Here is a 27,462-nt window from a genome sequence, read left to right as displayed (position 1 = left end):
AGAGGTACCCCAGAGCCCAGCTGATTTATTTCCAGCCCACTTGGTCACTATTGCACAGTTCCCTTGCCTGGGCACAGGGAATCCCACCTGCCTGTTGCAGCAGAGATCTCAACTAACGGGGCATGGCTAATGTTCAGAACGCTGCACAGACATGAATCAATTCTTCCCCACAGCAGGCCATGAAAGGATCATTATCCCCCCATCGCAGATGGGGAGGCTGAGGCAGGAACCAATGACGGAGGTGGGTGTGAACGGTGGTGTCAGTTACAAGCTGGTGAGGTGGCGTAACGTGGACACAGAGGAGGCAGAAGAGCAGTGTGGCAGCATGAAGAACAGCCCCAGGACGGGGCAAGAAGGTGGAAGGCAAGGCAGCTCCTCTCACTCTATATTTCCCCCTGGTGGTCACTTTTCTGGTACAACTCTGCCCTTTTGCTCTCCAAGCACGTGCACATTGACCTCTGATGGAATGGATCCAAAGAGGTGAGGTGATTTGGCTGAGGTCACAAAGGGAGTCAGTGTCAGAGCCAGGATGAGAGCTCAAGAGTGCACAGCACCCAGGTCTCAGCTTCAGCCACTTGTTAGCGATAGTCCCCTGAACGGGATGGGGAAAGGGTTGGATGGCCCAGGGGGCTTGGTACCAGCATCCAGAGATTTTCGCCTCAAAGTCACTGCTTTGGAGCCAGCCCAGTTCAGTAGGGGACCAAAAGCAACTACCATCTCCCGGCTCTTTGGTGGCTCCTGCACAGAATGAGTGAGAGAGGCCTCAGCCCAGCTACCACCACAGTTGCCGGCTGGCTCAGCAGGGAAGCCACAGAGACGGTACCCCACTCCCTCCAGGGCAGCGACGAGGCACACTCCCCTGCAGCTGCCCATACAGTGCCCATCATGGTGGTACACACAGGACCCCTCTCCAGGGCACTAAATTCACTTGAAAAATTTCTTTCAAAAAACAGCCAAGTTGAGTGAGAGCAGTGGCCAGCAGGATCACTCTGCTGGCACCTCTGGATTTCAGGCCCCCTTCGTGTCCCTGAGGGTGTCGGAGTTAGAAAAGCCCTCCATGCCTTCTGCCTAGGACTAACCTGGCGTGGGAACCATGAGGAGCCCAAGACACCTCCTTTGCAGTGCCCTCCCTGACAAACAGCACTTGGAATGAGCTCCATTAAAGGGACGGAGTTCCTCAGACGTTCTTGTTAACTCCTGGAAATGTGCTGGAAATGGCCCACCTTGATTATCACTTCAAAAGGTTTTCTCTTCCCCCACCCCACTCTCCTGCTGGTAATAGCTCATCTTAAGTGATCACTCTCCTTACAATGTGTATTTTTTCATGGTCTGTGTGTATATAAAATCTCCTCACTGTACTTTCCACTTTATGCATCCGATGAAGTGAGCTGTAGCTCACGAAAGCTTATGCTCAAATAAATTGGTTAGTCTCTAAGGTGCCACAAGTCCTCCTTTTCTTTCTACTAAAGAATCACACCTAAAGCCCTGCTGGGATGTAGAAACTAGCCAGGTCCTCTGTGCTGCATCCTTGCTAAAAGAACAATACAATGCTGCTTGGACTCGCTAATACCATTCACATGAACTCCCGCTTCTCCTCTTGACTGGCCTGTCTCTCTTGGATGCTTGCTCTTCACCGCTGGCTCATTCTACCAGCCTAAAGGGCGTGGCTAGTGGGCTTGGCTCGGGCCTGCTGCTTCCCCTTGCAGACAGCTCTGCACCTCTGCCAAGCCTTTCCCCTGCTAGTACACAGCCACATGACTAGCAGCCCTGTTGGATGTGTTGCCATGGCAACTGGTAGGGGGAGTGGAGTCTGGCTACAATCACGCTCCTAGGTGACTGTATTGAGAGAAGCATCTGAAAAATATGCCAGTGTCACCAGGAGAGCAGGGGCAGTAACTGATGGTTATCATGGGTGCTCAGCAATGCCCATGCTGCACCTGGGAGATCAGACATGGGCTGGCAAAGTCCCTGGCCTCCAATAACGGGGGAACGTGGCTAGGATTGCGGAAGGGGCAGGGGGTCCCTTTGGAGAGGCACTGAATTCCAGCTCAGGTGCTGGGGCAAGGCTCTCTGTGGACAAATACCACACTGCCTCTGCCCATCCATCCATCCGTCCCCGGTGCTCAGATATTATAGTGTGGGACATGGTGCCATATTAGAACCCACGCAGATCTCTAGGAAAACACCTATTAGACACCCACACTACATACACATGCTGACACCTGCCATCTGGGAGGACTGAACCAGGGGATCCTCCTTCACCCTGCCACTTGTGCGAAAGGAATAACTTGCTCAGCTTCGAGTAAGTAGCTGGCTCTTGTATGTACCCATCACCTGGGCCACATCAGCCAGCCATTTCTATTACCACAGTCACCTGTACCACCTCGCCACTGCCCTGCAAAGCAGTGCTGCTGCTTCTGTGGCTATGACTCCAACGCCAGAGGCCAGTGCTGCTCTGTCCCACCCCAATCCCTGGGAGCCAGCCCCTTGTGCATTCAGGATACCGAGGTCAGTCAGCGTCCATACCTCCATATTATAGAGGAGGAAACTGCGGCCCAGCGACAGCAAAGGGCTCACCCCTAGGTGCACAGGGAATCAGTGGCAGAACCAGGAATGGAAGTGAGGACCTGCAGTGCCCTGCTCTAGCCCATAGATCCCACTACCTTTCAGTCGTTTGCATCACCCAAGTGTGACCGGAGGAGCTGTGGGTTGCAGAGAGTGTGATTTAGGAAACACCCAGTTAAAATGGCTCACGACAGTGCTTAGGTCAATGACAAAACTCTCAGGGGGTCCCTTCTGCAAAGGGCTGGCTAGATGGTTCCTCTGCACCGTGGGTGGGATTCACTCGCCCAGCCCTCTCCTGCTGGAAGGAAGCTAGCAGTTCTCTGCCTGCCCCAACTCACCTCCAGGACCCTGCCACTGATGTACCGGTCACAGGTCTCACACTTAATGCCGAACTGGGCATGGTAGTCAGATTCGCAGTATGGAACACCGTCCCTTTGGAGGAGAGAGGGAGACAGGAAGTGAGAGGAGTGGGAGGGCACGCAGCAACTGAGAGACCCACCCCACACACACACAGACGATAAGTGGCTTTCACTGCATCAAATGGCTCAGCTGACACGTGGCCTGTATTAGAACGACCTCCCCAGAGGGGTGTTTGCTGGGAGGCTCTTCTGCTATCAAGGGAGCAAGCAAGTGACCATTGGAAGGTTGGCGGTGAAGCAAGAGGGCAGCTTCTTCAGTTGTCACCCCTCCCACCAGAGGCTCTCCTCACCTACCCCATCCCTGCCCATTCCCACCCTCTCCCCCCACCCCCAGGCTCTCCTCACCTATCCCATCCCCGCACCTCCCCACCCCGAGGTTCTCCTCACCTACCCCAGCCCCGCCCCTCCCCACTCTCTCCCACCACAGACTCTTCTCACCTACCCCTGCCCTGCCTGTACCCACCAGCTCTTCTCACCTTCCTGGCCCCTTCCTACCCTCTCCCGACCACAGGCTCTCCTCATCTACCCCAGCCCTGCCCCTCCCACCTCTCCCCTCATCTACCCCATCCCTGCCCCTCCCACCCTCTCCCCCCACAGACTCTCCTCATCCTTCCCTCCCCACCCACTCCCCTGCAGGCTGCCTTTCCTCTATCAGCTTGTTTCCCCTGCAGGCTCCAGCTCATTGCTCACTCCACACAGGGGCAGGGCGAGGATTTTATTACAGGCTTCACCTTCACGCTTCAGTGCTTTTCTCAGAGAGCAGCAGGAGAGCAGTTCCAAGTGCAAGGGGACATCTTCCTGCAGGCCAGGTGCCTGATCCCCCCACACCCAAGCCAGGCCAGGCTCATGCAGCCCCTCCGCCCCCAGAAGGGGATGCAGGGCTCCCGGGCTGCCTGTCAAGAGGGCCCCATGCTACCCTTGGTGTCTCAGACCCACCGCATCTGCACAGACCACAGCAATTGTATGTAAGAGAGCACTATGTCTCTCTTACAATTGCATTGTATGTAAGAGAGCAGTGTGACTGCTCAGAGCTCCGGTATGAAACTGCAGAAAAACCTGAGTGTCTCTGTATTAAGTTTAGAAGTGTGAGCAACAAGGGTGATGTTGTGGTGGGAGTCTGCTATAGACCACCGGACCAGAGGGATGAGGTGGACGAGGCTTTCTTCTGACAACTAATGGAAGTTACTAGATCGCAGGCCCTGGTTCTTATGGGAGACTTCAATCACCCTGATATCTGCTGGGAGAGCAATACAGCGGTGCACAGACAATCCAGGAAGTTTTTGGAAAGTGTAGGGGACAATTTCCTGGTGCAAGTGCTGGAAGAACCAACTAGGCGCAGAGCTCTTCTTGACCTTGCTCACAAACCGGGAAGAATTAGCAGGGGAAGCAAAAGTGGATGGGAATCTGGGAGGCAGTGACCATGAGATGGTCGAGTTCAGGATCCTGACACAGGGAAGAAAGGAGAGCAGCAGAATACGGACCCTGGACTTCAGAAAAGCAGATTCTGACTCCCTCAGGGAACTGATGGGCAGGATCCCCTGGGAGAATAACATGAGGGGGAAAGAAAAGGAGTACTTGTGGCACCTTAGAGACTAACCAATTTATTTGAGCATGAGCTTTCGTGAGCTTGATTATCATGCACATTGTGTAGAGAGTTGTCACTTTGGATGGGCTATTACCAGCAGGAGAGTGAGTTTGTGTGTGGGGGGGTGGAGGGTGAGAAAACCTGGATTTGTGCTGGAAATGGCCCAACTTGATGATCACTTTAGATAAGCTATTACCAGCAGGACAGTGGGGTGGGAGGAGGTATTGTTTCATGATCTCTGTGTGTATATAAAGTCTGCTGCAGTTTCCACGGTATGCATCCGATGAAGTGAGCTGTAGCTCACGAAAGCTCATGCTCAAATAAATTGGTTAGTCTCTAAGGTGCCACAAATACTCCTTTTCTTTTTGCGAATACAGACTAACACGGCTCTTACTCTGAAACCTGTCATTATGAGGGGGAAAGGAGTCCAGGAGAGCTGGCTGTATTTTAAAGAATCCTTATTGAGGTTACAGGGACAAACCATCCCGATGTGTAGAAAGAACAGTAAATATGGCAGACGACCAGCTTGGCTTAACAGTGAAATCCTTGCTGATCTTAAACACAAAAAAGAAGCTTACAAGAAGTGGAAGATTGAACAAATGACCAGGGAAGAGAATAAAAATATTGCTCGGGCATGCAGGAGTGAAATCAGGAAGGCCAAATCACACCTGGAGTTGCAGCTAGCAAGAGATGTTAAGAGTAACAAGAAGGGTTTCTTCAGGTATGTTAGCAACAAGAAGAAAGTCAAGGAAAGTGTGGGTCCCTTACTGAATGAGGGAGGCAACCTAGTGACAGAGGATGTGGAAAAAGCTAATGTACTCAATGCTTTTTTTGCCTCTGTCTTCACGAACAAGGTCAGCTCCCAGACTGCTGCACTGGGCAGCACAGCATGGGGAGGAGGTGACCATCCCTCTGTGAAGAAAGTGGTTTGGGACTATTTAGAAAAGCTGGATGAGCACAAGTCCATGGGGCCGGATGTGCTGCATCCGAGAGTGCTAAAGGAGTTGGAGGATGTGATAGCAGAGCCATTGGCCATTATCTTTGAAAACTCATGGCGATCGGGGGAGGTCCCAGAAGACTGGAAAAAGGCTAATGTAGTGCCCATCTTTAAAAAAGGGAAGAAGGAGGATCCGGGGAACTACAGGCCAGTCAGCCTCACCTCAGTCCCTGGAAAAATCATGGAGCAGGTCCTCAATGAAGGACTTAGAGGAGAGGAAAGTGATCATGAACAGTCAGCATGGATTCACTAAGGGCAAGTCATGCCTGACTAATCTAATTGCTTTCTATGACAAGATAACTGGCTCTGTGGATGAGGGGAAAGCAGTGGACGTGTTGTTCCTTGACTTTAGCAAAACTTTTGACACGGTCTCCCACAGTATTCTTGCCAGTAAGTTAAAGAAGTATGGGCTGGATGAATAACTATAAGGTGGCTAGAAAGCTGGCTAGATTGTCGGGCTCAATGGGTAGCGATCAGTGGCTCCATGTCTAGTTGGCAGCAGGTATCAAGTGGAGTGCCCCAAGGGTCGGTCCTCGGGCCGGTTTTGTTCAATATCTTCATAAATGATCTGGAGGATGGTGTGGATTGCACCCTCAGCAAGTTTGCAGATGACACTGTACTGGGAGGAGAGGTAGATACGCTGGAGGGTAGGAATAAGATACAGAGGGACCAAGACAAATTAGAGGATTGGGCCAAAAGAAATCTGATGAGGTTCAACAAGGACAAGTGCAGTGTCCTGCATTTAGGATGGAAGAATCCCATGCACCGCTACAGACAAGGGACCGAAAGGCTAGGCAGCAGTTCTGCAGAAAAGGACCTAGGGGTTACAGTGGACGAGAAGCTGGATATAATTCAACAGTGTGTCCTTGTTGCCAAGAAGGCCAATGGCATTTTGGGATGTATAAGTAGGGGCATTGCCAGCAGATCGAGGGACATGATCGTTCCCCTCTATTCGACATTGGTGAGGCCTCATCTGGAGTACTGTGTCCAGTTTTGGGCCCCACGCTACAAGAAGGATGTGGAAAAACTGAAAAGAGTCCAGCGGAGGGCAACAAAAATGATTAGGGGACTGGAACACATGACTTATGAGGAGAGGCTGAGGGAACTGAGATTGTTTAGTCTGCGGAAGAGAAGAACGAGGGGGGATTTGATAGTTGCTTTCAACTACCTGAAAGGGGGTTCCAAAGAGGATGGAGCTCGGCTGTTCTCAGTGGTAGCAGATGACAGAACGAGGAGTAATGGTCTCAAGTTGCAGTGGGGGAGGTTTAGGTTGGATATTAGGAAAAACTTTTTCACTAGGAGGGTGGTGAAACACTGCAATGCGTTACCACGGGAGGTGGTGGAATCTCCTTCCTTAGAAGTTTTTAAGGTCAGGCTTGACAAAGCCCTGGCTGGGATGATTTAGTTGAGGATTGGTCCTGCTCTGAGCAGGGGGTTGGACTAGATGACCTCCTGAGGTCCCTTCCAACCCTGATATTCTATGATTCTATGATAATTGTTTGGAACTGCTGGCCCTTGACCAGCTTCTGAGGAGGGGATGGAGTGGGACTCCTGGGGCAGCTAAGCTGTGCTCTGGAGTCTGAGGAGGAGGAGAGGAGTGGTACGAGGGTACAATAGAGTTGCTCTTGCCTGCTAATGTTACTGAATTTGCCTGAAGCCTCCTAGGGGCCATCTAGCCTGGACTGTAAAAGCCTGACAGTGGGCATGCTTCATGAGCCAAGGCTGTGCCAGAAACCCTGCAGCTGGCCAGCATGCAGAGCAAGAAACCCTTTCCCTGCTGCCTGCTCTCAGCCTCAGACAGTCACAAATACACACGGAGACCCATAGCCCTCGATGCCGCTGCTGTGCCCAACACCACAGCCACCAAGGGGTGAGGAAGAGTGACAGCCTGCCTGGGCCAAAAGCACAGGCCACTCGAGCTAATGGAGACTCTGCCCCGGGGGACCAGCACTACGGCCTCTGACAGGTACTTGAGCAGATGCGCTGTTCCATTCGGAAGAGGGCATGCGTGCCACATACTCACCAGCCGGCCCTTTCCCTGTGCAGTAGCATGTCTTGGAGGGATTCCAATGATCCCCCTCCCCATCATGGTGAGCCCCTTCCCCAAGTTTCCTCAGAGACGTGTCTAGCACTTCCAGGATGCATCCTTCCCACCCAGCTGTGGGGGTGTGTGTGGAGACAGGTGATCAGCTGGCTCCCCACCCAAAATCCATTTTTGTGATATGATCTTCTGAAGCCCCTGCAGCCTGAAGGACGAGGGAAGTCGTGAGCCTGCAGCAATCCCAGGGGCGTACACTAGCCCTCGGCCTCCTTGCTCCCTCCCCAGTGAGTGGCCATGGTGCAGTGAAGGATGCCGGGAAGGGATGAGGAGACACTCACTTGCTGATGTACTCGCCGGTCAGGATGATCCCGCAGGTTTGGCATTTGAAGCAGCTGACATGCCACTGCTTCTCCAGGGCCAGGAGCGACTGGCCGTGCTTGATCTCCTCCTTGCAGCCCGCACAGTCTGGGGAGACAAGGGATGGGGCAGAGCATGAAACCACCACAGCTTCCTGCCCCAGGGGGCTCTGCAGCCTGGCGAAGGCGCAGCTGGCAAACCCTCTGGGAAATCGCAAGAGTTGGCAACACTGAAGCCCTGCTCTCATCTTGCTGTCACCTAGAGCAAGGCACTGTGACTCGCATATTTCAAACTCTGCCCAAGCTAGAGGGGACATATTGAGACACTTTGTTGACTTGTGCCATCATTCCCTAAAGTCTTGGGAGCCGGGACAGGATCCTGTGCACACCGAGAGAATCAAACGCACAGCCCCACACTTACAGCAATGCACACAGATACACACACAGACTCACACTGAGGGTAGGTCTGCACGGCATTCGGCAGTGTGATTGCAGCTCAGATGGGCATACTTGCACTGGCTTTATTCTAGCTAGCGCAGCTGAAAATAGCAGTGAAGACCCAGCAGCATGGACCCTGGCACTGGATTGTACAAGCTTGCCCAGAATCCGGAGTACATACTTGCATTGATAGTCCACACTGCGGTCCATGCCACTTTATCTTCACTGCTATTTTTAGCCAGGCTTGCTAGAGTCAAGCTTGCAGTGTGAACATACCCACAGGTACACACAAATTTCCATGCACAGAATCAGAGAGAAGTGCGTGCACACACACACATGTAGAATCAAACCACTCTCTCCCTGAATCAGACACCTTTTCATCCTCCGATATGGGTGCTGGGAGAGAGGCCTCCGATGAGAGCTATCCCAACACACATTGCATTTTTCTTCTAATGGGAATATGCATCTTCAGCACGTTCCCTAATGAGTTCCAGCACTTTGCGTATTGCGTAGCAAGCTTCTACAGTTGGTGCTAAGAAAGAGCTGGGCTCCTCAGAGGAAAACTGGGTGGGATGGCCAGGACCACAGACAGCACATGGGCAAAATGCACCGGGAACATGCCATGATCCTACTGAGCAACTGGCACCCCCAGCCTTGCCCAAAGCAGATGGCCTCACTTGGTGGGCATCGGGGCGCAGCCAACCTGCTTGGTTTGTCCTGGTTTTCGATCTGCTTTTCTGAGATTCTTAGAGCGAAAGTTGGCAGGAAGTCATGTTTGGAAGGGGAATAAATAACAGTGACAGCCACTTCCCAGCTTGGGTGGATGGGGATGCAGCAGTCTGGTGTAGCCAGGGACTCTTTGCCAAAAATTTCCCAATGTTGCTAGCAGCAGTTCAGCTCCACCAGTGGGAGCCCTGGTGCTGAGCAAGATTTACCCATTCGGTCATGAGCTAGGTGACCCTGGGGTTAAAATACTGGCAGGCCTTGAATCCTATCTGTATTACTGCTCCTAGCATAGCTCCCCCCTCGGGTAGCAATGGTGGGAAGTGTCTGGCAGCAAGCCGAGCATAGGAAGGGCTGTTCTCTAAGCTGTGTCTACATCAGTCCACTGCAGTATTTACCAGCCTTCCTTCCTTTCCCATTTCCCTGGGCTCCCATCAAGGCTGGAAGCAGGAAGCATATGGGCCTTAGAGCCCTGGCTTTGACTCTTCTCTGCCCTTCTCTCTCTCTCTCTCTCTCTCTCTCTCACACACATCAGGGACTCTCTAGGATTTCAGGAGTCTGTGTGATACATGGACAAGGTGTTCCTTTTTAACCTCTTTGCTGCTGGTCTCCAGGGAGATTTCAGTCCCCTGTGCTACACGAATGCAACAAATAAGGTGCATTGCAAGCCAACTGAGTGGTAATCTTGACAGCACCAAAGGTGTGTTTTACCCAGCACACTTCAGGGCAGCCTTGCAGCTGCATTTTACCCCCATGCATCTGCCTCATTGGCCAGCACTGGAGGGACATTTTGACCCTATATACCTGGCACAAAGAGCAGCAGCTCAATTAACCTCTTCTCAACGTTAGTCATTCTCTGCTGTGCTCTGGCACGTGCCCCTACATGGCACAACTCCCCCGGGTTTGCTGCTCACGCGCCTTTCAGATTTGCTCCTGTTATGTTGGCAGTCAGGAGGCTTTGGAGGAGACTTGCAGAAGCAGCCTGCAACCTTCTTTGGGGATGTCCTCATCTGAGAACTTACTCTTGCTTTTGCTACTAGACCACAGTGGCACTTCCCTCACCTCCCCTAGGGGTCCGAAGCTCTGCAGTCCCCAGCTGGCTGCAGTGCCATGGAGGTGTTAAGGGTGCAGGCCAGGAGCAGTGAGAGAAACTGTCTTGGCTCATGCACATCCTGGATGCCGCCTGCAGCTAGTTATGAATAATCCATGCTGCCCTCGGGTAACCTCAGCTCTGCAGCCTAGCCGAGGAGCGTCTGAGAGCGGATTTCAGAAGCTGTGGTCTCCAGGGCACCTGACCGGGAAAGGAGATGGAAGTAGTTGGGAGGAAACAGATGACACACGTGGCTCCTCTTCCCTTCCTCTCTGCCAAGAGCCTCCTAATGGACACGGGGCGGGGGGTAGTGGTGGCGGAAAAAAAAAAAAGCAACCTTGTGCTGACTCAGCGCTAGTCTGCTCTAGCTCGGATAAAACGGGCCTTGCTGCTTTCATCACCACCATCTGGGGTCTGTCATGTCCAGCTCTGCCAGGAGTGTCCCCACTGGGGCAATGGGTTCACTGGCCTCTCATGCCTGGGGCCGACAAGAGCACACTGTAACACGATGCCAAGGCCAGACCCCTGAGCTAGGTTCACACCAGGTCAAACAAGTGGCCTCTCCAGTCCGGTTCCCCATGTCTGCCAGTGGTCAGTACCAAATGCCTCAGAGGAAGCACTGTAACAGACAGTAATGGGATAACCTGCCTGGAGGGGAGGTTTCTTCTTGACCCCATCAGTTAGTGGCTGGCTCATGCCTTGAAGCAAGAAGGGTTATCGCCTAGATACATTTTAAAATTCTGTCCAGCGTAACTGTAGCCTCAACTCGGGGGGGGTCACGGGATGGAGCGGACACACGAGAGAGAAGTGGGGGACTTACTGTTTATGGGTTCCCAAGTTCGGAGCAAACCAGACCCCCTTAAATCAAATTGAAATTAAAATGAACTAGATTTAAATAACAAATTGGGATTTCCCCCCTCTGCTTTCCCCCACACCTCCAATGCAAGAGCTCCCTGAATCCGAGAGCTATGGCGGGAACGTGAATCAAGCCCACGATGGGAAACTCCACAGTTCAGGGGCCCACACCTTGGCCTTAGGCCTCGAGTGGGAAAGCAAAACGTCACCACTTCCCCTGCCCAGTGGCGTGAGGGCAGATCAGCCAGCGCCGTGGGGTCTGTCTGGGTTCACTGGGTCAGTGCTGTGACTTTCACATTCTGATCCACAGACTTCTTTGCATTAAAATCCCATTGAAAACAGAGAAACAGAAGGAAGAAGTCTTCCATGGCAGTTTCTAAAAATGGACATTGTTCTTCGGAGAGGCTGAATCTCCCTCCATTTGAGCTGTCACCTGCTACCCTCTATGGCAAACACATATGAAAACTTCTCCACAAATGTAGGGCTGGCTGCCCAACACACCCTGTCTCCCACCCACCAGCTGACACTGGTGTGCTCTCTTGGGCACCTGCTGAACAGTGCAACATTTGCAGGACTCCCGCCAGACTGGCCTGGCAGAGCAGTGAGTGACTCCTGCTGGTCTCAGGGGTGTCCCTTACTGGTGCTGCAGTGAGGGCTTGTGCTCCTGCCACTCAGCAGTGTGGTACAGCTGATATGACAGGAGTTTGGTCACCAGGGGATGGCATGGCTCCCATTTATCTCAGTCTTCTGCCATCTGCGCAAGAATTATGCTGATGCAGTACTCCCATGACTTCTCCCATACACTGTATATGTGGGTACCAGCAAAGGATAGACCAGTTATTAACTCATTGCAATCCCCTTCCTTGGACAAGGGCCTCAGCCTGCTCCCTCTATGAATGGCTCATCAGTGGCATAAAGTCCCATACCCCCTAGCCATATATTGGGCATTCAGCCACCTTTGGTTGAGGGCAAAGCCAGATGCCCCCTAGCCAGCCCACAGAGCAGCAAGGAAAGTCTTTGCAGTCACACAGGCTGCTAAGCTGAGTAGACAGAGACACAAAGGGAGGGAGGAGGTAAGAGGTGAGAGCTCTAAAAGCCAAAGTGCAATGTAACTGGGGAGAACCAAGACAGAAAGAAAGAACGAGAAAGAGAGAGAGAGGAAAAAAAGAAAGATACTGTAAATATAAAAGAAACAACAAGACAATCCTAGGCCTAATCCAAAGTCCATCAAAGCCAATGGAGGCTTTCCACTGCCCCCAATGGGCTTTGGATCAGGCCCTGTGTGTGAGGGTTTGGGAGGTGGCTGTTCAAACCCAGCTACCATAGCAAGGTGAAGTGAGTAAATAAAACCCTAGCTAAAACCAGTGCCTGTTTCCCCTGGGTGGTGCTGCTCATGTACAGAGAGAGAACCCCTGGAGCTCAGTACATTTCTGAGGAAGAACACAAGTGAGCAAGCAAGACCCTGCTTTTCCAGAGCAGCTGCTGGCAGCCCCAGCTTCTACATTGCTCAGTTACCTGTGATCGTAACAAGTGCACTGAATCTTGCTCTCAGGTGTCACAGAGTGCCTGGCTTGTACCTCCTGGGAGCAAGGGCAGGAGGAATGACTTGTCCTCCTACTCCTTGCCTTCCCTTAACAGGGCAATCCCACCTCAGACTTACACAGGCGAGGTGAAACACAGCATCCGCATGAGGATCACAGCACCTTGTCCTTCCTCCCCTCCCTGCAGATTTTGGGTTTGGGTATTGTCCCAACAATCTAGTGCTGTCTTCAGAAACGCCGCTTCAGACTGCCTCAGGCTGCAAAGGGCTCGCTAGCAAAGCCCTGCCAGGTCATGAATACAAAATGGGATTTCCAGACACCAGTGGGCCATAAGGAAAGCCCAGGTGGAACTGGGAGATGCCCTGTCTGAGATGCCTCCCCCATCAGCTCTACAAATGAACCCTAACCACACCCGCTTCACCAGTGCTTCACTACACTGCAATACTGGGGCCCTTCCCGTTATTTCCAGCACTGGGGAGAAATCCAGCATTGGGCATGTGCACCACAAGAGAAGTCCTCTGCCCTGGCTGAGTGTCTGTGTTCTAATAGCATCTCTGATTGCTTGTGGGGATGGGAAAGCGTGGGTCTGTAACTGTGGTAGGAAACATTGTACAACTCTTCTCATAGCCTCTGAGTACATTTAAGGAAACACCAGGGAGCAAACAGATCACATTGCCGGCCCCGCATATGGATCCAGCTGCTTCTCTTCCTGGTACCTGCTATTGCTGGGTCTCTTAAAGACACAGGCTACCGCAGCCATAATGACCTAGCATGGAGCAATTGCTCCAAGATGGGCTTTCTCTGCCAGGTCACATGATAGCACCAGGGATCAGAACCTGCAGGATCACCTGTAATTAACCCTTTACAGACAGCACACATGAGAGAGCAAGATCAAATCTATCCAACTTACGGCTCGGCCCGTGAATCTTGATAGGCTTGGTGCTGATCAGCGAATGGGAACAGGCTTGGCAGACGCAGTCTTTCCCACTGAATGTCACTTTGTCTCCAATGGGGAACGGCTTCCTGCAGCCACAGAGAAGGCAGGAAAGCATAAGAAACACACCTCCCCTGCTTAGAGCTCCAGCTAGGCTTCATGGCTGCTCCCTGGGTTAGTCTGTCCTTCTAATCCCATCCATGGGCCTCCGCTTATTCCCTCATGGGGCAGTCATTCAGGGCAGGGGCACCAGCTGCAGCAGTCTTGGTCCCACTCAGGAGTGGTTGCAAAGAGCTGAGCTGTACCTGTCTCTTTCCTAGTTTCTCCCCTGGTGAGATCAGGCTGTCCAAGGGAAGGATGAAGCAGGTGTGGGGAAGATCTTGGGAGAAGAAGAAAGGGTCTAAGGGGCAGAGCAAGCAGGGTGTCAGCTTGTCAGGGGGAGGATTGAGGCAAGACAAAGGATTGCTTTCTTCCCCTGATGAAAAATGGTGATATAGGAAATGTACACACGCACCTAGATGAATGCACACACCTACAATCAACCACACAGTGAGACATACACCAGCAGAAGTGTACACCCCTACATCCAACCACAGCTACACACATAGAGATACCTCTCCCTGGAGAACGCACACAACCACACACAGAGGCATGCACCCACCCCCAGAGATATGGGTGCAAAACATGGAGAGAGACATGCACAAACATTAATGGATTCCAAAGGCACAAGGGACCACAATGATTATCTAGTTTGACCTCATATAGAACACAGGCCAGAGAACTCCCAAAAGTAATTCCTAGAGCAGATCTTTTAGAAAAACATCCAATCTCCATTTAAAAATGGTCAGTCATGGAGACTCCACCACAATGCTTGGTAAGTTGTTCCAGTAACTAATTACGCTCACTATTAAAAATGTGTGCCTTATTTCCAGTCTGAATTTGTCTGGACTGTGTTATACCTTTCTCTGTTAGATTGAAGAGCCCACTATCAAATATTTGTTCCCCATGTAGGTACATATAGACTGTAATCAAGAAACTCCTTAACCGTCTCTTTGGTAAACTCAATAGATTGAGCTCCTTGAGTCTATCACTATCAGGCATGGTTTTTAATCCTTTAATCATTTTCGTGGCTCCTCCCTGGATCCTCTCCAATTTATCAACATCCTTCTTCAATGGTGGACACCAGAACTGGACGCAGCATTGCAGCAGCGGTCGCACCAGTGCCAAGTATAGAGGAATGCATCAAAAACATGCAGGAATACAGCCACACAAAGGCGCAGACGTCCACAGGGACAACACCCGCACAGAGACACGGACACGCACACAGTCACACAGGCAAAACACAAATGGTTATCTCTGCACTGCTGCTCTGCTCAGGTGGCAGGGCACACAGAGTAAGGCGCTGTTGGTGGGGAGGGTGAGTTTCAGTACCTGGGTGTCAGAGTACAGAGCCAGATAGGAATAGCATAGTGGGCTACGGATTAGCATTGAGAGGCTGCACCAGAGCTGGGTTGGGGGTCCTAGGACTGGAGTAGCAGGGGTGATGTGAGTCAGGAATGAGGTGCCCTGAAAGGGCAGTTTGAGGGGAGCCTGTCCAGTGCCTGGTTCCAACCCGCTTCCTTTAATGGTCCCTTGATTCACTCACAGTGTTAAAGTAATAGACCCAACCCTCTCCAGCACTGCTCAGAGCTGCCCTAGAGGAACAGTGTCTAGCCCTCTCCAGACAGATTTACAGTTCCCCGTGGACATTAATAGCTCCCTGTGACACACAGCTGGTGGTTCACTGCTCCGTGTCAGCAACTCTTCTCAGGACTGACAGACTCACTACACCCAACACACTGTTGTCATGAGATATACCCAAAACGTGGCATGCAATATATCACTGGAAAACTAATAACTCACTGATAATTAATATTCCTGCCTGATCTGTATACAGTAAACCCACAAATAGATAGATGCTGGAAATATGTGACTGAAATGTGTTTAAACCAGGCATGTCAGGGGGAGCTTAAAAATTGGTTTTCTCCAGACAAAGAAAAGAGGCCAACACCTCATAACAGGTGTAGCCAAATTCAATGGGCTATTCATTGGTATGAGCGGTTGCAGGAAGAGATAATTTGCATTGTGAAAATCACCAGCAGGAGAGAAGACAGCCTGGTGTCTACACCAGAAAGCCTGGCATTCACACCCAGCAGGGAAAGGAACTTTATCTGGGGATACATTTCCGAAGAACACATTTCAAAGGTTCATTGGACTATAAAGACAGGGGGAGCGAACCCCTAAGTTATCCTTCACCTGAGAAGACAAGGAAAATCAGTGCCTGGGAGTCTGTGGGGAGCCTGATTAAGAGCTACCCAGCCATTGCTGGAGGAGGAAGATTGCTGAGGAAACTACCTTGAACAAAGACTGTAGCTTGTTAAGTTAGGCCTTAGCCATTAGAAGGGATATTTTTACTTTGGGGAGGGTTGTTTGTAACTCTTTCTACCTTTATCCCTTAGATCTGAGCTTGCTTAAAATCTCTCTCTTTTTGATTAAATAAACTTGTTTCACTTCTGCCTAAAACAACCCAGTGCTTTAATTGAACTGAAGTGATTATTAGCTCCAGTCCAGATAATACACTGCTGTTTCTCTTCTGTGAGCGTTTCAGCAGAGGACTGGGCACGGCAGGGAGACAGGTTTGGAGATATTTGGGACAGAGTGTTGATGTCACCCTGCAGCAAACAGTAACTGGAAGGGAGATGTGACCTGCATGTGTGTATGCTGGCTATTGGTCTCCGGGCTGAGAGCAACAGCAACATAGCATGCATTTAAGACACCCAGAGCTGCAAGGGAGGTGGTGACACAACCCCTTACAGATCTGGGTTGAACCCCAAAATGTCAGACCCCTTCAGTGTCTGCAGTAACGTTTATTCACCTTGTACTAACATTTAACACGTCAGATCCTGACATGCTCTCAGTCCAGCTCATGCACCTTGGCAGTAATTACCAGCAGTGCGAAAAGGAAAAGCCACAGCAAGTCAGCTCATTCCTTTGCACACGCTGGCTCAGGGAGACATATGGCCATGAAGACCTTAGCAACACCTCTGCTGAGGAACAAGCTCTCCTGCTAGTTAGTTAGTTGGTTTAGTTCATTCTTTCAAAAACACAGTTCTGTGCAGTGTCTCTGAACGGCAAGGCCATTGTAAGCTTCTCCCACATGATGCTGCTACCACACCTCACCCCTGCCCTTAGCACCTGCTATTCTAGTCCTGCACCCCCACAGCTCCCTCAATGCACCTCAGCCCTGCCCGTAGCACCCTGCTATTCCAGTCCTGCACCCCCACAGCTCCATCAATGTACCTCAGCCCTGCCCGTAGCACCCTGCTATTCCAGTCCTGCACCCCCGCAGCTCCGTCAATGCACCTCAGCCGTGCCCTTAGCACCCTGCTATTCCAGTCCTGCACCCCCACAGCTCCATCAATGTACCTCAGCCCTGCCCTTAGCACCCTGCCATTCCAGTCCTGCACCCCCGCAGCTCCGTCAATGCACCTCAGCCCTGCCCTTAGCACCCTGCCATTCCAGTCCTGCACCCCCGCAGCTCCGTCAATGCACCTCAGCCCTGCCCTTAGCACCAGGCTATTTCAGTCCTGTGTGATGAACAGATTATCTCCATTCAGCCAAGGTGGGGATTGTGCAAAGCCAGAGGGTCTGGTTAGGAATTCACCAAAGCTACTTTCAGTAGTAAACTCATCCAGGATTGGAACTCAGTTCCCCAGGGGTGAAAGGTGAGGGTTCTGACTTGCTTTGCTGCTTCCCTGTGGCTTTCACTGAGGCAGGAAATGGAAGACTTGCTTATTGGGATGCCAGACTTTGGGCAAAGTGGAGTAAGGAGAGAAAATCCAAAGAATTGATGTATGTCGTTGTCGTCGTCGCCGCCCCCGCCCCCCGGCACCACCCACTGCAATGTCCCTGGTGGGAATAGCATGTTTGCTATGTCTTAGGGCACCCATTACACCAAGCTACAAAATACATTCAGGGCATTGCTGAGACGGGTCCTTTGCCCCAGCACTGGCCTGAAAACCAGCAGTGCCTTCCGAGCTTCAGGCATTGGCCTGCCCCTGGGGAGGGGGTGTGGTACCCTGCAGCTGCATGTCCAACTCACCTGCACATGCTGCAGACAAAGCACTTGGGGTGGTATGTCCTGCCCAGGGCAGAGATGACCTCTCCAGTGATGAAGTCGCGGCAGCTGTCGCAGCGGGTCCCATAGAGCTGCTGGTAGTCATGGGTGCAGATGTATTCTCCATTCTTAAAGAAGAAGCCTGACTGGGCCAGGTCACAGCCGCACACTAGAGAGGGAGAAAACAACCCCAAGGGGAGAACAGTCAGCTCAGCAGCGAGCACCTTCACAAGCTGGGCATGTTTCCTCCAAGGGCTTCCGAGAGGTGCCACGCGGTGGGACTTTCCTGAGTCAAAGTGAAGTCACAGGGGGGGTCGGCCTGGGCTGGCATGGTCACAGCATCTCAGCAAAGCACTTGGAATGCTCCAGGGCATGCTGCACCCAATCCCATAGGAACAGCAGCTGAGGGCACGCATGGAGTGAGGCCATGTGCTCCCCCAGTCACCTTTACAGAGGTCCCCTCGGGGCCCCTGTATCTTCACTCCTGGTTTTCACATTCCTCCCTTTCCTAGAGCCCCACCTTTTTTTTTTTTAAATGGTTGCAACGTGGCCTACGCACATGGGAGCTTTGAATTAAGCCTCAGAGAATAAGCATTAAGGTGAAGCACTAACTCCGTTGACCAACATAGCCCACTGGGCTGGACTTCTCTATAGAAGTCACTAGCCACATCCCAGTGCACACCGAGAGGGTCTCCGGGAAAACCTAGCATGAATTCTTCAGCCGTAGTCTCCCAAATGTGATTGTTCCAAAAACTTGATCAGGAGCCTTGGGGGCGGGGATCTGGCCTGGGAACTGCAGACATCTCAGTAGGTTCCTCCCTTTCCACAGCTGGCCAGCTCTGAAATGCTGAGGGGCCGGTGGGCACCTCCTTCAGCCCCACAAGATGTCACTGTTGGGCTGCGGGCCCAGTCCAGGATGAAGCCTCCTGGTTTTGGAAAGGGATGGGCCCTGCTGAGAGGAAACTGTAGGCCGCACGCAATGGTCAAAGGAACTCGCCAGCAAGATGATTCCAGTGCAGAGCAGCCTGGCACGACCGGACATGGATTAGGCTAATCCAAGAGCTGCATTATTCCCTCGCCCTGCCCACCACACCTGATGGCACCTACACAGGGTCAGGCACATCCCTCTTCCCTCTACATTGTGCCTTTACAAATGTAAAAGGTTTTTTAAATGTTAATTGCTTTAGTGCTCATGAAAGTGATCTCCAGGTAGTATTAGCTAGCGCCAGGCATGCTGGGGACAGGAGCCATGCAAACTTCCTCCACCCAGCCCCAGCCCTAGGGCTTACGCACTGGCAAGCTCTTCCTGCAGGCTTGGCTAGGAAAGAGGCCACGTAGCTGCAGTAGCTGTCCAGTGGCTCTAATGGATAAGCCTGGCCCCAAGGCTGCTGTGCCAGGTTTGGAAAGGCAGCCACCACCCCCTCCTTCACCTGCTGTGGCATCAGATTACAGTGGCACCAGCATGAGGTGAGTGTCATGATTACGAGTCTGACTTTTACCTTGACTCTCTTTCAATACCAATAAAGCACCACACGCTCCAGGGATTGTCCTTTGAGCAGGGGTACAGAACTGAGGGTTTTCCAGTGAAATCCCCCCTTCAGCCTGGGAGATCTGCTGCAAGGAGGTGCAACTGCAGAGAGTAGCAGAGCAGGCAACCGAGCATTCAGTGGCACAATCCATCCGGCCTGGATGGTGCATCTTCTGCTCCCTTAGTTTTGCCCATGACTTGGGACTGTTACCAGGAGCTTTTAAACCACCCCAGGAAGCTCCCATGGGTGACAGGTGCCTCTTCAGTTTGTTTCTTTTAAAAGAAATCAAGAATCAGCAGGATTCAGCTGCTGCTCCTGCTGCTTTGTCATGGCAAAGGCATTCACAGCCCTGGAAAATAGCAATGGGAGTAGGAGCACAGAGCTGCTGATGCTGGAGACAGGAACAGGACTAATCTCAGCCCATTAACTTCTCCAGGAGAAAGAGGCTGCCGTTAGAACTGCCATGCAGGTGGCATGGCTGAATGATGCATGAAAATGCCTGTCGGGGGCTGAGTGGCCAAGGGGTGCTGCTTGCTTGATGGGGCAGACAAAGAGCTAATTCTGGTCTGCGAATGGATGGGGCCCAAAGCCCTGGCAGGGTGTGTGTGTGATTTAACATCACTGCATCAACTCAGGAGTGCAAACTCATGCTTCAGGCTCTCTTATATGCCCTCTCATTCCACAAGCTCAGCAGAGAGATCCGGGCACCCAGGAATGAGGCAGGGGAAAGTGCCAAGATTATCTCAAAGCACTTTATTGACATTAATGCCCCACAGTCCCTCTGTGCCATTGGGCAGTATCACCATCCCTATTTTACAAGTGGGGAAACTGAGTCAGGGGAAGGGTAGTGACTTGGTGCTCCAAGGTCACACAGGAAGTCTGTGGCACCTGCCACAACACGGATTAATCTGGTTCCATGCTCTAATACCTCAGGCTCCCTCCCCTAGCACCAAGTTGTAGAACAGAACAGCTAAGCTGTGTGGGGAGTCCAGCTTACAGTCAGGGTGGCTGGGTCTGCACTTGGAGGGGCGGACCGGACTTGCATGGTGCTTGGAGAGACTTGAACACTCAACGGAAGTCCAGCAACCCCTTGGGGTATTTAATGCTAAGCTGCCAGCCATGCTCTGTGCAGCTCTCCTGTGTGCTTGTCCAAGGCATTGCAGGCCTGGGAGCAGATATCTGTCCAGCCCTCTGAGCCTTATGCCCTGCCAGGGACACTTATCTGCAAGAGGAGCTTCTCAGAACAACCCTTCTTCTCACTGCCTCCACTGATACCTCCAGCTTCCCCTCTCCTGCTCAACCATCAGTGCCTGCCCCCACCTCCATTCAGAAAGCAGCTGGAATGCCCAGACCTGCAGAAGCAGCACGCAGCCCCCCAAAGTCTGCAACAGCTCTGTGTAGTGCTGTGTTTCTCCCACCTTTGCACAGATGTGCGTCCACTCCCCACCTCCCCGCTGGGGACAGTGCCACCTGTGGGGTAACGCTCAGCTCCCCGGGCCTCTCGGAGCAGACAGTGCTGTTGCTTCACTCGGCAAGCAGCCCTGGGGCAGAACAATAGCAGGTGCCTCCTCATTCCTCCTTCTGCATCCTCCAGGTGCCGCAGGGATGACGATGGACAGAAGGACGGACCAGCTCTGTCAGACTCAGCGCAGGCCCAGACACAGAGGCAAGAGCTGCAGAGGCAGGTTTTGGCCCCATCTGCCCCAGGGCCAGAAGCACGTTGGCGCTAACCGTTGGGCAATCGCTATCGAGCGCTCTGGGCTGAGGGCAGGCAGGGGAGATATGGGAAGCCTGGCGGGGGAGCAGGGCTGCAAGCAAGGAGGCCAGCACAGGGGTTGGGGAAAGGTGAGGCTGGGTGGGGAAGAAGCTGGGAGGGGCAGGTGTGGGAGAAGGGTTTCCTCTCATAATTTATTCCCTTTCACTTTGAAATCAGATGGCAGCCGCTGCCAAGCTCTCCCCGGTGGCTCCTCGTCCCCTTTGAAGCTGGAGCCAGTCTGAGCTCTTTGTCTGGTGGAAGACTTTGCTGTTTCGCACAGATAACGCAGTGGGGGAGGGGTTTCTGCAGCAGAGCGCCATGCACCTGCAGGCCAGCCCCGAGAGAGGCCTGGGCCCGGCGGTGGGGGTGTCTGGGAATCTGGGAATCTAAGGCTGGCTGTAACCTGGGGGGGGCGGGTCCCTGTGTACACACAGGGCGGTGTGTGCATGCAAAGGAGATGTACGTATATATATATCTACAGAGAGAGAGATAGTGTGTACGTGGGGTGGGCTCTGACTGTGCGAGAGACCAAAACTACCCTGGAAAGAGACACCCTCCTCCCTTCCTGTGCATGAAGGAGTCACTAAGTGCAGGTGATTTGTGCCCAGGTTAGCGTGAGGGAACTAGGAGGGGTAGAGGTTTGTAAGAAAGAAACCCTAGTAATTCTGTACTTTACAATTTATAGATCCCATTATTGGCCTCATAAGAGCGGCTCTTTTAATAAACGGACTAAGGAGCCCGTTAGCATCTGTTCAGGGCCATTGGCTTTAACGGCCTCTCAGCTCTGCTCCCCTTAAAGCCATCCTCAGGACCGGGGAAGGAGCCCAACTGGCCCACGTTGCTCTCAGCAGTCACGGCAAATGGCCCAGAAAGAGCACAGGGAACTGGTGTGTTTGGGCAATGCACAACGGTGGGCAGGGGGAGCTTTACGGCTCCAGGAGGCAGACTGCAATGCTGCTCAGGGCACTGTGCCAGGAAGGCCTTGCCAGCTGTTGGGAATGTGATGGCCCCTGCGTGAAGTGAGTTGGTGGCTCTCTGTGAAGTTCCTAGTGGCCAGGTGTCCACAACACACAAACCATCGTCACAACCCTACGCCCCATCCTCCACCCCCCGTTGGCTCATTCCCAGAGTGAGGCAAGTCCCAGGATCCGGCTGAAATTAGAAAGTAAGAAGCCCACACTTCTCCTACACAGGTTGGTGGGCCTTGTCAAATGAATTAACTGCTATTAACCTTTCATTTATCCGGTGCAGCAAACGTATGTGGGGCTTTGCGGATACAGATGGGGTCAGGTGTATTTCCCATCCCAGCTGCTGCAGGAGATGCACTGGGGCCAGGCTTAACATCTCTACTTGGCATCTTCACTGATCTGCCTTATTAAGCGTGAGAGTGTCTTTGAAGCCTTGCAGCAGCACATGGCCAATGGGGAAGTTGGGGGTGTGCAGGGCGTTTCTCCTTTGATCAGCCTGTGTGAAAGCACCTCTGGAGCAAATGCGCTGTCCCCCAGGAGTCCCCTGAGGGAGTTTAGCCCTAGCTGCAGTACATGGCGTCCTGGAGCACATTGATTTCATCTTCATTTCATATCAGTCGACTTCATTATTGTGGATTAGTCAGTTACCAGTTGAGGACCCTGCCAGGAGCAGCTCTTGGTTTCTGCCCCCTTTCCTCCAGGTTTTATCTCAGCTGGGGCCAGCTCGCTGTCAAGGAAGCCTGGGGGCAGCAGCAAGGCTCAGAACAGCTACTCTCTTCTCCCCTCTCCCTGGGGCAGGAGGACTACTAGGATACTGGCTGAGGCAGACAGCAAGGCCATGCATGCAGATCAGGATCATGGTACATGAGCTGAGCTGTGCAAAGGTCCAAGACTAGAAAAGGAAAGGGGGGCTGTAGGGCAGGATTACGGTGCCCTGGAAGACCCATGTGGGATGCCAGGACTAGACTAGCAGAGAGGTTTGCAAATGTGGAATTGAGGTGCATACACAGAGCTATTGGGGTAGGAGAGAAGGGGGCGGAGTTTGCGCAGCACTCCCCCAAGCCTGGCTCTAGCCAGCTCTCTGTCTCTCCTGTGCACAAGCACTAAATCCCCACCCAGGGAATCAGAACTCCTTGTGAGAACCACGTAGGTTTCACCACGACTCAGTGGGGCTGGATTAGTCAGACAGAGGCCTTTCAGCTTCCAGCACAGATACCAGGTAGGTGGGGCAGCACGACCAGAAATCCTTAAAGCTGTAGCCTCCTACCTTGGCAGGTGAAGCACCTGATGTGGAAGTGATTGCTCTGGACGCGCACCACCTCTCCCTTACATGTGTCTCCGCAGCGGTAGCACTGGATGATGGTGGAGCTGCCCCGGGAGCTATACGGGTTTTGTTGATAGGGAACTGCTGGTGAAAAGGAGAGAGTGACAAAGACAGCGTGTGTTATCACGAGGGAAGCAGTGTGTCCCAACGGGGCACTGCCCAGCTGGCTGCAAGTCATCAGTCCAACACAACTTAAACTGTGAACTTAAACCATCTTTTTGTTGAGTGTTTGTAAAGCACCTAGCACAATGGGGCCCAGATCCATGACTGGGGCTCCTAGGTGCGACTGCAATACGAATAACAAACACTAGTCATAATAGTGATGGAGAAGAGCTACGTAGTGAAAACTGTCAGCAATTCGTCACCTCTGTGAAAACCGTACATGCCCCAGATGGGCTGTCAGTGAGAGGTAGCTCTACTGAGCAGAGTAAGGGACTGGGAGTCAAGAAACCTGGTGTTCTGCTCCTTGCTCTGCCCCAGATTCACGGCAGGCCACGGCCCCATCTGTGTTTCCCCATCTGCACACTGAGGATAATGAGACTGACCCAGCTTTATAAGCTCTGCAAGGTCTTGAGACAACAGGTTTTAAAAAGGGCAAAACATCATTCCTTCTCCTCATTCTAGGTGAGCAGGCTTGGAATAAACCACCAACTGCCCCCCCACAAAAAAAGATGGGGCAGTTCTGCATTATGGGCCACATGCAAGCCATGTACCCGCTTCTCAGAGGCTCGTCAGTTGGCTGCACAGAAATGGAGGCCAAAAATGGAAATTGGGATTGGCCACTGGGCCCTGTCTCCCAAGGTGCAGCCCAGGACTCACCTGGCCCCAGATTCTTACTGGCTTTTACCAAGCAAATGATGCCAAGAACCTGCCGCCTGGAAACGTGAGAGCCCAGGAGCAGGAGGATCCGTGGGGACACGCACTGTTCTCCCAAACTCAAAGAGCCTCAGGTCTTGCACTGGCAGGTGGAGGTCCCTGAGTCCCTGCTATCCCAGGGGGCCAGGTGGGGCAGGGCACTGGTTTTCTGAGGTTCCTTTCAGGACTGGTGTAACCATGTAAAAAAAACCCCAAAACGTAGCTGGGAGGATGAGAATTGAAAGCACATGCATCCTGCAACCGTGCTGAGAAGTACAGCCCCGAAGGAGCCTGTCCCTCCCACACCTGCCCCCGCCCCATTGTCTCCCCTTCCCTCCCATTTGGGTTGTATATTTACTGCTGCAGCCAGACAGCGTCTCTGCAGTTCCCAAACATCTGTTCCCCAGCCCTCGGAAGAGGAGCTGCTGCCTGAGTAAACACATCCTAGTCCAAACACTAACCCCACTCTCCAGCAGATGCTTCCCAGCCGCAGAGTCAGCAGGGAGCCTGGCGAACAGCAAGCCCTCCCAGAAACTGCATCTCCTCCCTTCAGAGACCAGCACAGCAACTTCCCTCCCCACCCAGACAGTTGCCCCTTGCTCCTTTTGCATGATCAGCATGCAGCCACCTTGCTTTCCTTTTCTAAGGTGAGTCTGGGACTGGGGAAAGGCCCCATCAGGCATCCCCAGGGAGGGACGTCCCTTCTTTCTCCACAAACCAGAGGTAGTAGGGACAGTGGCTGGACAAGCTTCCTACCCTCTGCCAGGCTGGTGCATCACAACAAACCTGGAGGGAGAGCATTAGTCATGTTCTGTAGCCCATTCAGTCCTGGGCATCTGCTGAGAGAGACAACAAACTGACAATGCCAAACTTCGTGTGGGGGGGGGGGGCGGGGGAGATGGGATTTTAGCGATGCTGACACCTATTTCATTAGGAACTGGAGTGACACCCACTAATTTATTTCATCCAGGCCGCCAAACAGCTGTCAAGAGATAACAACTTTCATTCTGTACGGACCTAGGTTGGGATCAAATCTGCCCCCGGGTGGAGAAAGGCTCCACTTTTCATCATCAACCCCCAGAACTGGTTCTCATCACCAGTCTGTCTGGGGGATGGGACAGCTCTCTTGTGGGAAGTGTTCTGCTGGGAGCTAGAGAAACACTGGATGGGAGCAGCCTCTCCAGAAATCTCCTTGGGATCCCTCAGGGCAGACACTGGAAGGGCAGTTAGACTGTGGAGTGCTCTGTTTGTCCAGGTAAACGGTGGAAGCTCCACTACTTGAGCCATTAAACTGGAGAAAACCCTGGAGAATAGACTGTAGGGCAGGAGCCCACCAACTTCCTCAGTCTGACGAACATGGAAAAGATCCTCTGGGGGATTCACCTCCAGCTCCGCTCCCCAAACCCATGTCCCTCCCTGCTTGCTCAGCGGAACATTTCACTCTGCAGACCTCCAGGAAGGGCTGTGTACACCTCAGTGTGAGAAGGACGGCTGAGCAGAACAGAACCCTGCTCTTGGCTCTAGGGGAAGAGGGAGGAACTATACAACCGAAGGAGTCCTTCCCCCCTCAGATTTCGATAAGCAGGCTCTCCCTCAGAACACAGACATCACAGAGGGATAAAGGGCACGTCCTGTCCATTACAATTTCATAGTCCTTTGTTCTAGGCGCGTCTCCCCCATGCAGTGTGTAGGAGCTTTTGGACACGGTACTGGGGTTTTTAGGCCTGAGCAGCAAAGTATTTGTTCCTGCTGCCACTACTGTAAGAATGCAAAGAGAGCGTGAGGCTCGGAGGAGATGAGTGGAAAAAAGGCAGTAGGGTGAAGCCCCTGAGCAGGAATTTAAGTGGTTGGCGAGTCTGAGCCAATGAGCTGGAGGCTTGGTAACCCCAGGATGAACTGTTTATATGGGGAAAAAAGGAAACCGAGGTCACTGAAAGCCTGGTACATGAACAAAGGCCCAGAGCTTGAGTGAAGGGACATCAAACAGCAGAGATCTCTCCGCAGAAAGACACATCATTCACTGTAGCGATGGGGCTATATTCAGCAGATTTGGTGACAGACAAAGAGAATCAGCCCACTGTGGGTTCTTATGCTAAAAACCCAAAACAAATTAAAGAGTATCTTGTGCCCAAATTCCATCTGATATGCCAAACCCTTAGCCAGTGATCATCTGAGCTCTTTTACCGGTCACTGAGACCAGCTCTTTGGGTGCAGAACAGCGTCCACAATTAGTGACTTCTAGGGTGTGGCCCCTAGTCCTGCCCAGACAGGCAATCCATCTCACGATATTTTTGAGCCTGCTATTCTCCATCTCCCCTTCGCAGTGTGGAAAGCTGCTGCCTAGGCAGGGCATGGGAAAAGCACACTATCCCTGATGCATTTGATATAGGTCACATCCAGAGACAGACTCAAGCTCAGGCCTAGATCTGGAGCTGAACTTCCAAGGTTTGCTCGACTTTTCATCCTGCAAATGTTTTGCATACACAGAACTCCCAGTGATGCCAACACAGATTCTGCAGGTGGAGGTTTGCAGGATTGAAACCTAGAGCTGTGGTTTGGCCTATCACAGAGATAGCAACTAGCTGCAATGTGTGGCTCTGGACCTGAGCTTCTCCAAGGTCCCAAATGTTGGTTCTGACTCGCTTCTAGTTCCAAGAGATGAAATTATTCCCAAATGGGCTGTTTTTCCTGATGTTTGAAATGAGCTGGGCTGCCCAGTTGGCGAATCCAGCAGTGACAGCATAGGAATCTCCGAGTTCTGCCAATAGAGCTCATCATGGCAAACTAATAAAACCCAGCAACAAATTCATGTGCTTGCTCAGACATCGCCCATATGGAAATAAATAACAGGACATGCCTCTGGGTCCTCGATCAAACCACAGAACAAGGCACTAAAAACAGTCTAGCATGGACTGTTACAATAGACAGCTTCTTAATAGGGAGCATTTATAGTACAATTGCATGCCTATGTACAGGCGATGTCTAGGGCCGTAGAGAACTCTTCTCTCAGGAAATGCTTGATGAGAGAGGACTGTATATGTGGAGGAAGGAAAAGAGCCTAAATGCTACACTGGCTAGGCTCTCTCCCTTAGTATGCTCAAACACTGACCAGGAAGAAACCTACATTGGCCTCTAGAGGATGGGGCCTAATAGTCCTTTTCCAGCTCTCATTTCTGAGAGTCCATGAAATCCAAGACTGTTCTGCAAGCCTGAAGCACAACTGTTAACAGCACATAGTCTAGGAGGGACCCTGGATCAAGTGGTCGGGGTCCCCCAGGGATATACATGATACTAATAGGTGGTATATTGCAATAGCTTGTGAATACCGAT

General features: G+C 52.2%; 1 protein-coding gene across 1 annotated transcript in view; it reads right to left on the bottom strand.

Moving 5' to 3' along the window:
- ABLIM3 (actin binding LIM protein family member 3) overlaps window positions 1–27,462 on the bottom strand; it is a 112,039-nt gene that overhangs the window by 33,254 nt on the left and 51,323 nt on the right. Inside the window, exons 2-6 of the mRNA XM_084635725.1 lie at window positions 23,221–23,361; window positions 17,686–17,869; window positions 13,521–13,633; window positions 7,946–8,072; window positions 2,904–2,997 (exon numbers count right to left, since the gene is read on the bottom strand). Of these exons, the coding sequence (XP_084491851.1) occupies window positions 2,904–2,997; window positions 7,946–8,072; window positions 13,521–13,633; window positions 17,686–17,869; window positions 23,221–23,361 (659 nt within the window). The remainder of the gene's footprint in view (window positions 1–2,903; window positions 2,998–7,945; window positions 8,073–13,520; window positions 13,634–17,685; window positions 17,870–23,220; window positions 23,362–27,462) is intronic.

This window comes from Lepidochelys olivacea (genome assembly GCF_965140295.1).
Source record: "Lepidochelys olivacea isolate rLepOli2 genome assembly, chromosome: 8".
In the NCBI taxonomy this organism is placed as follows: Eukaryota; Metazoa; Chordata; order Testudines; family Cheloniidae; genus Lepidochelys; species Lepidochelys olivacea.
Note: the sequence above shows the minus strand (reverse complement) of the source record. Positions and strands in the feature narration are given on the sequence as shown.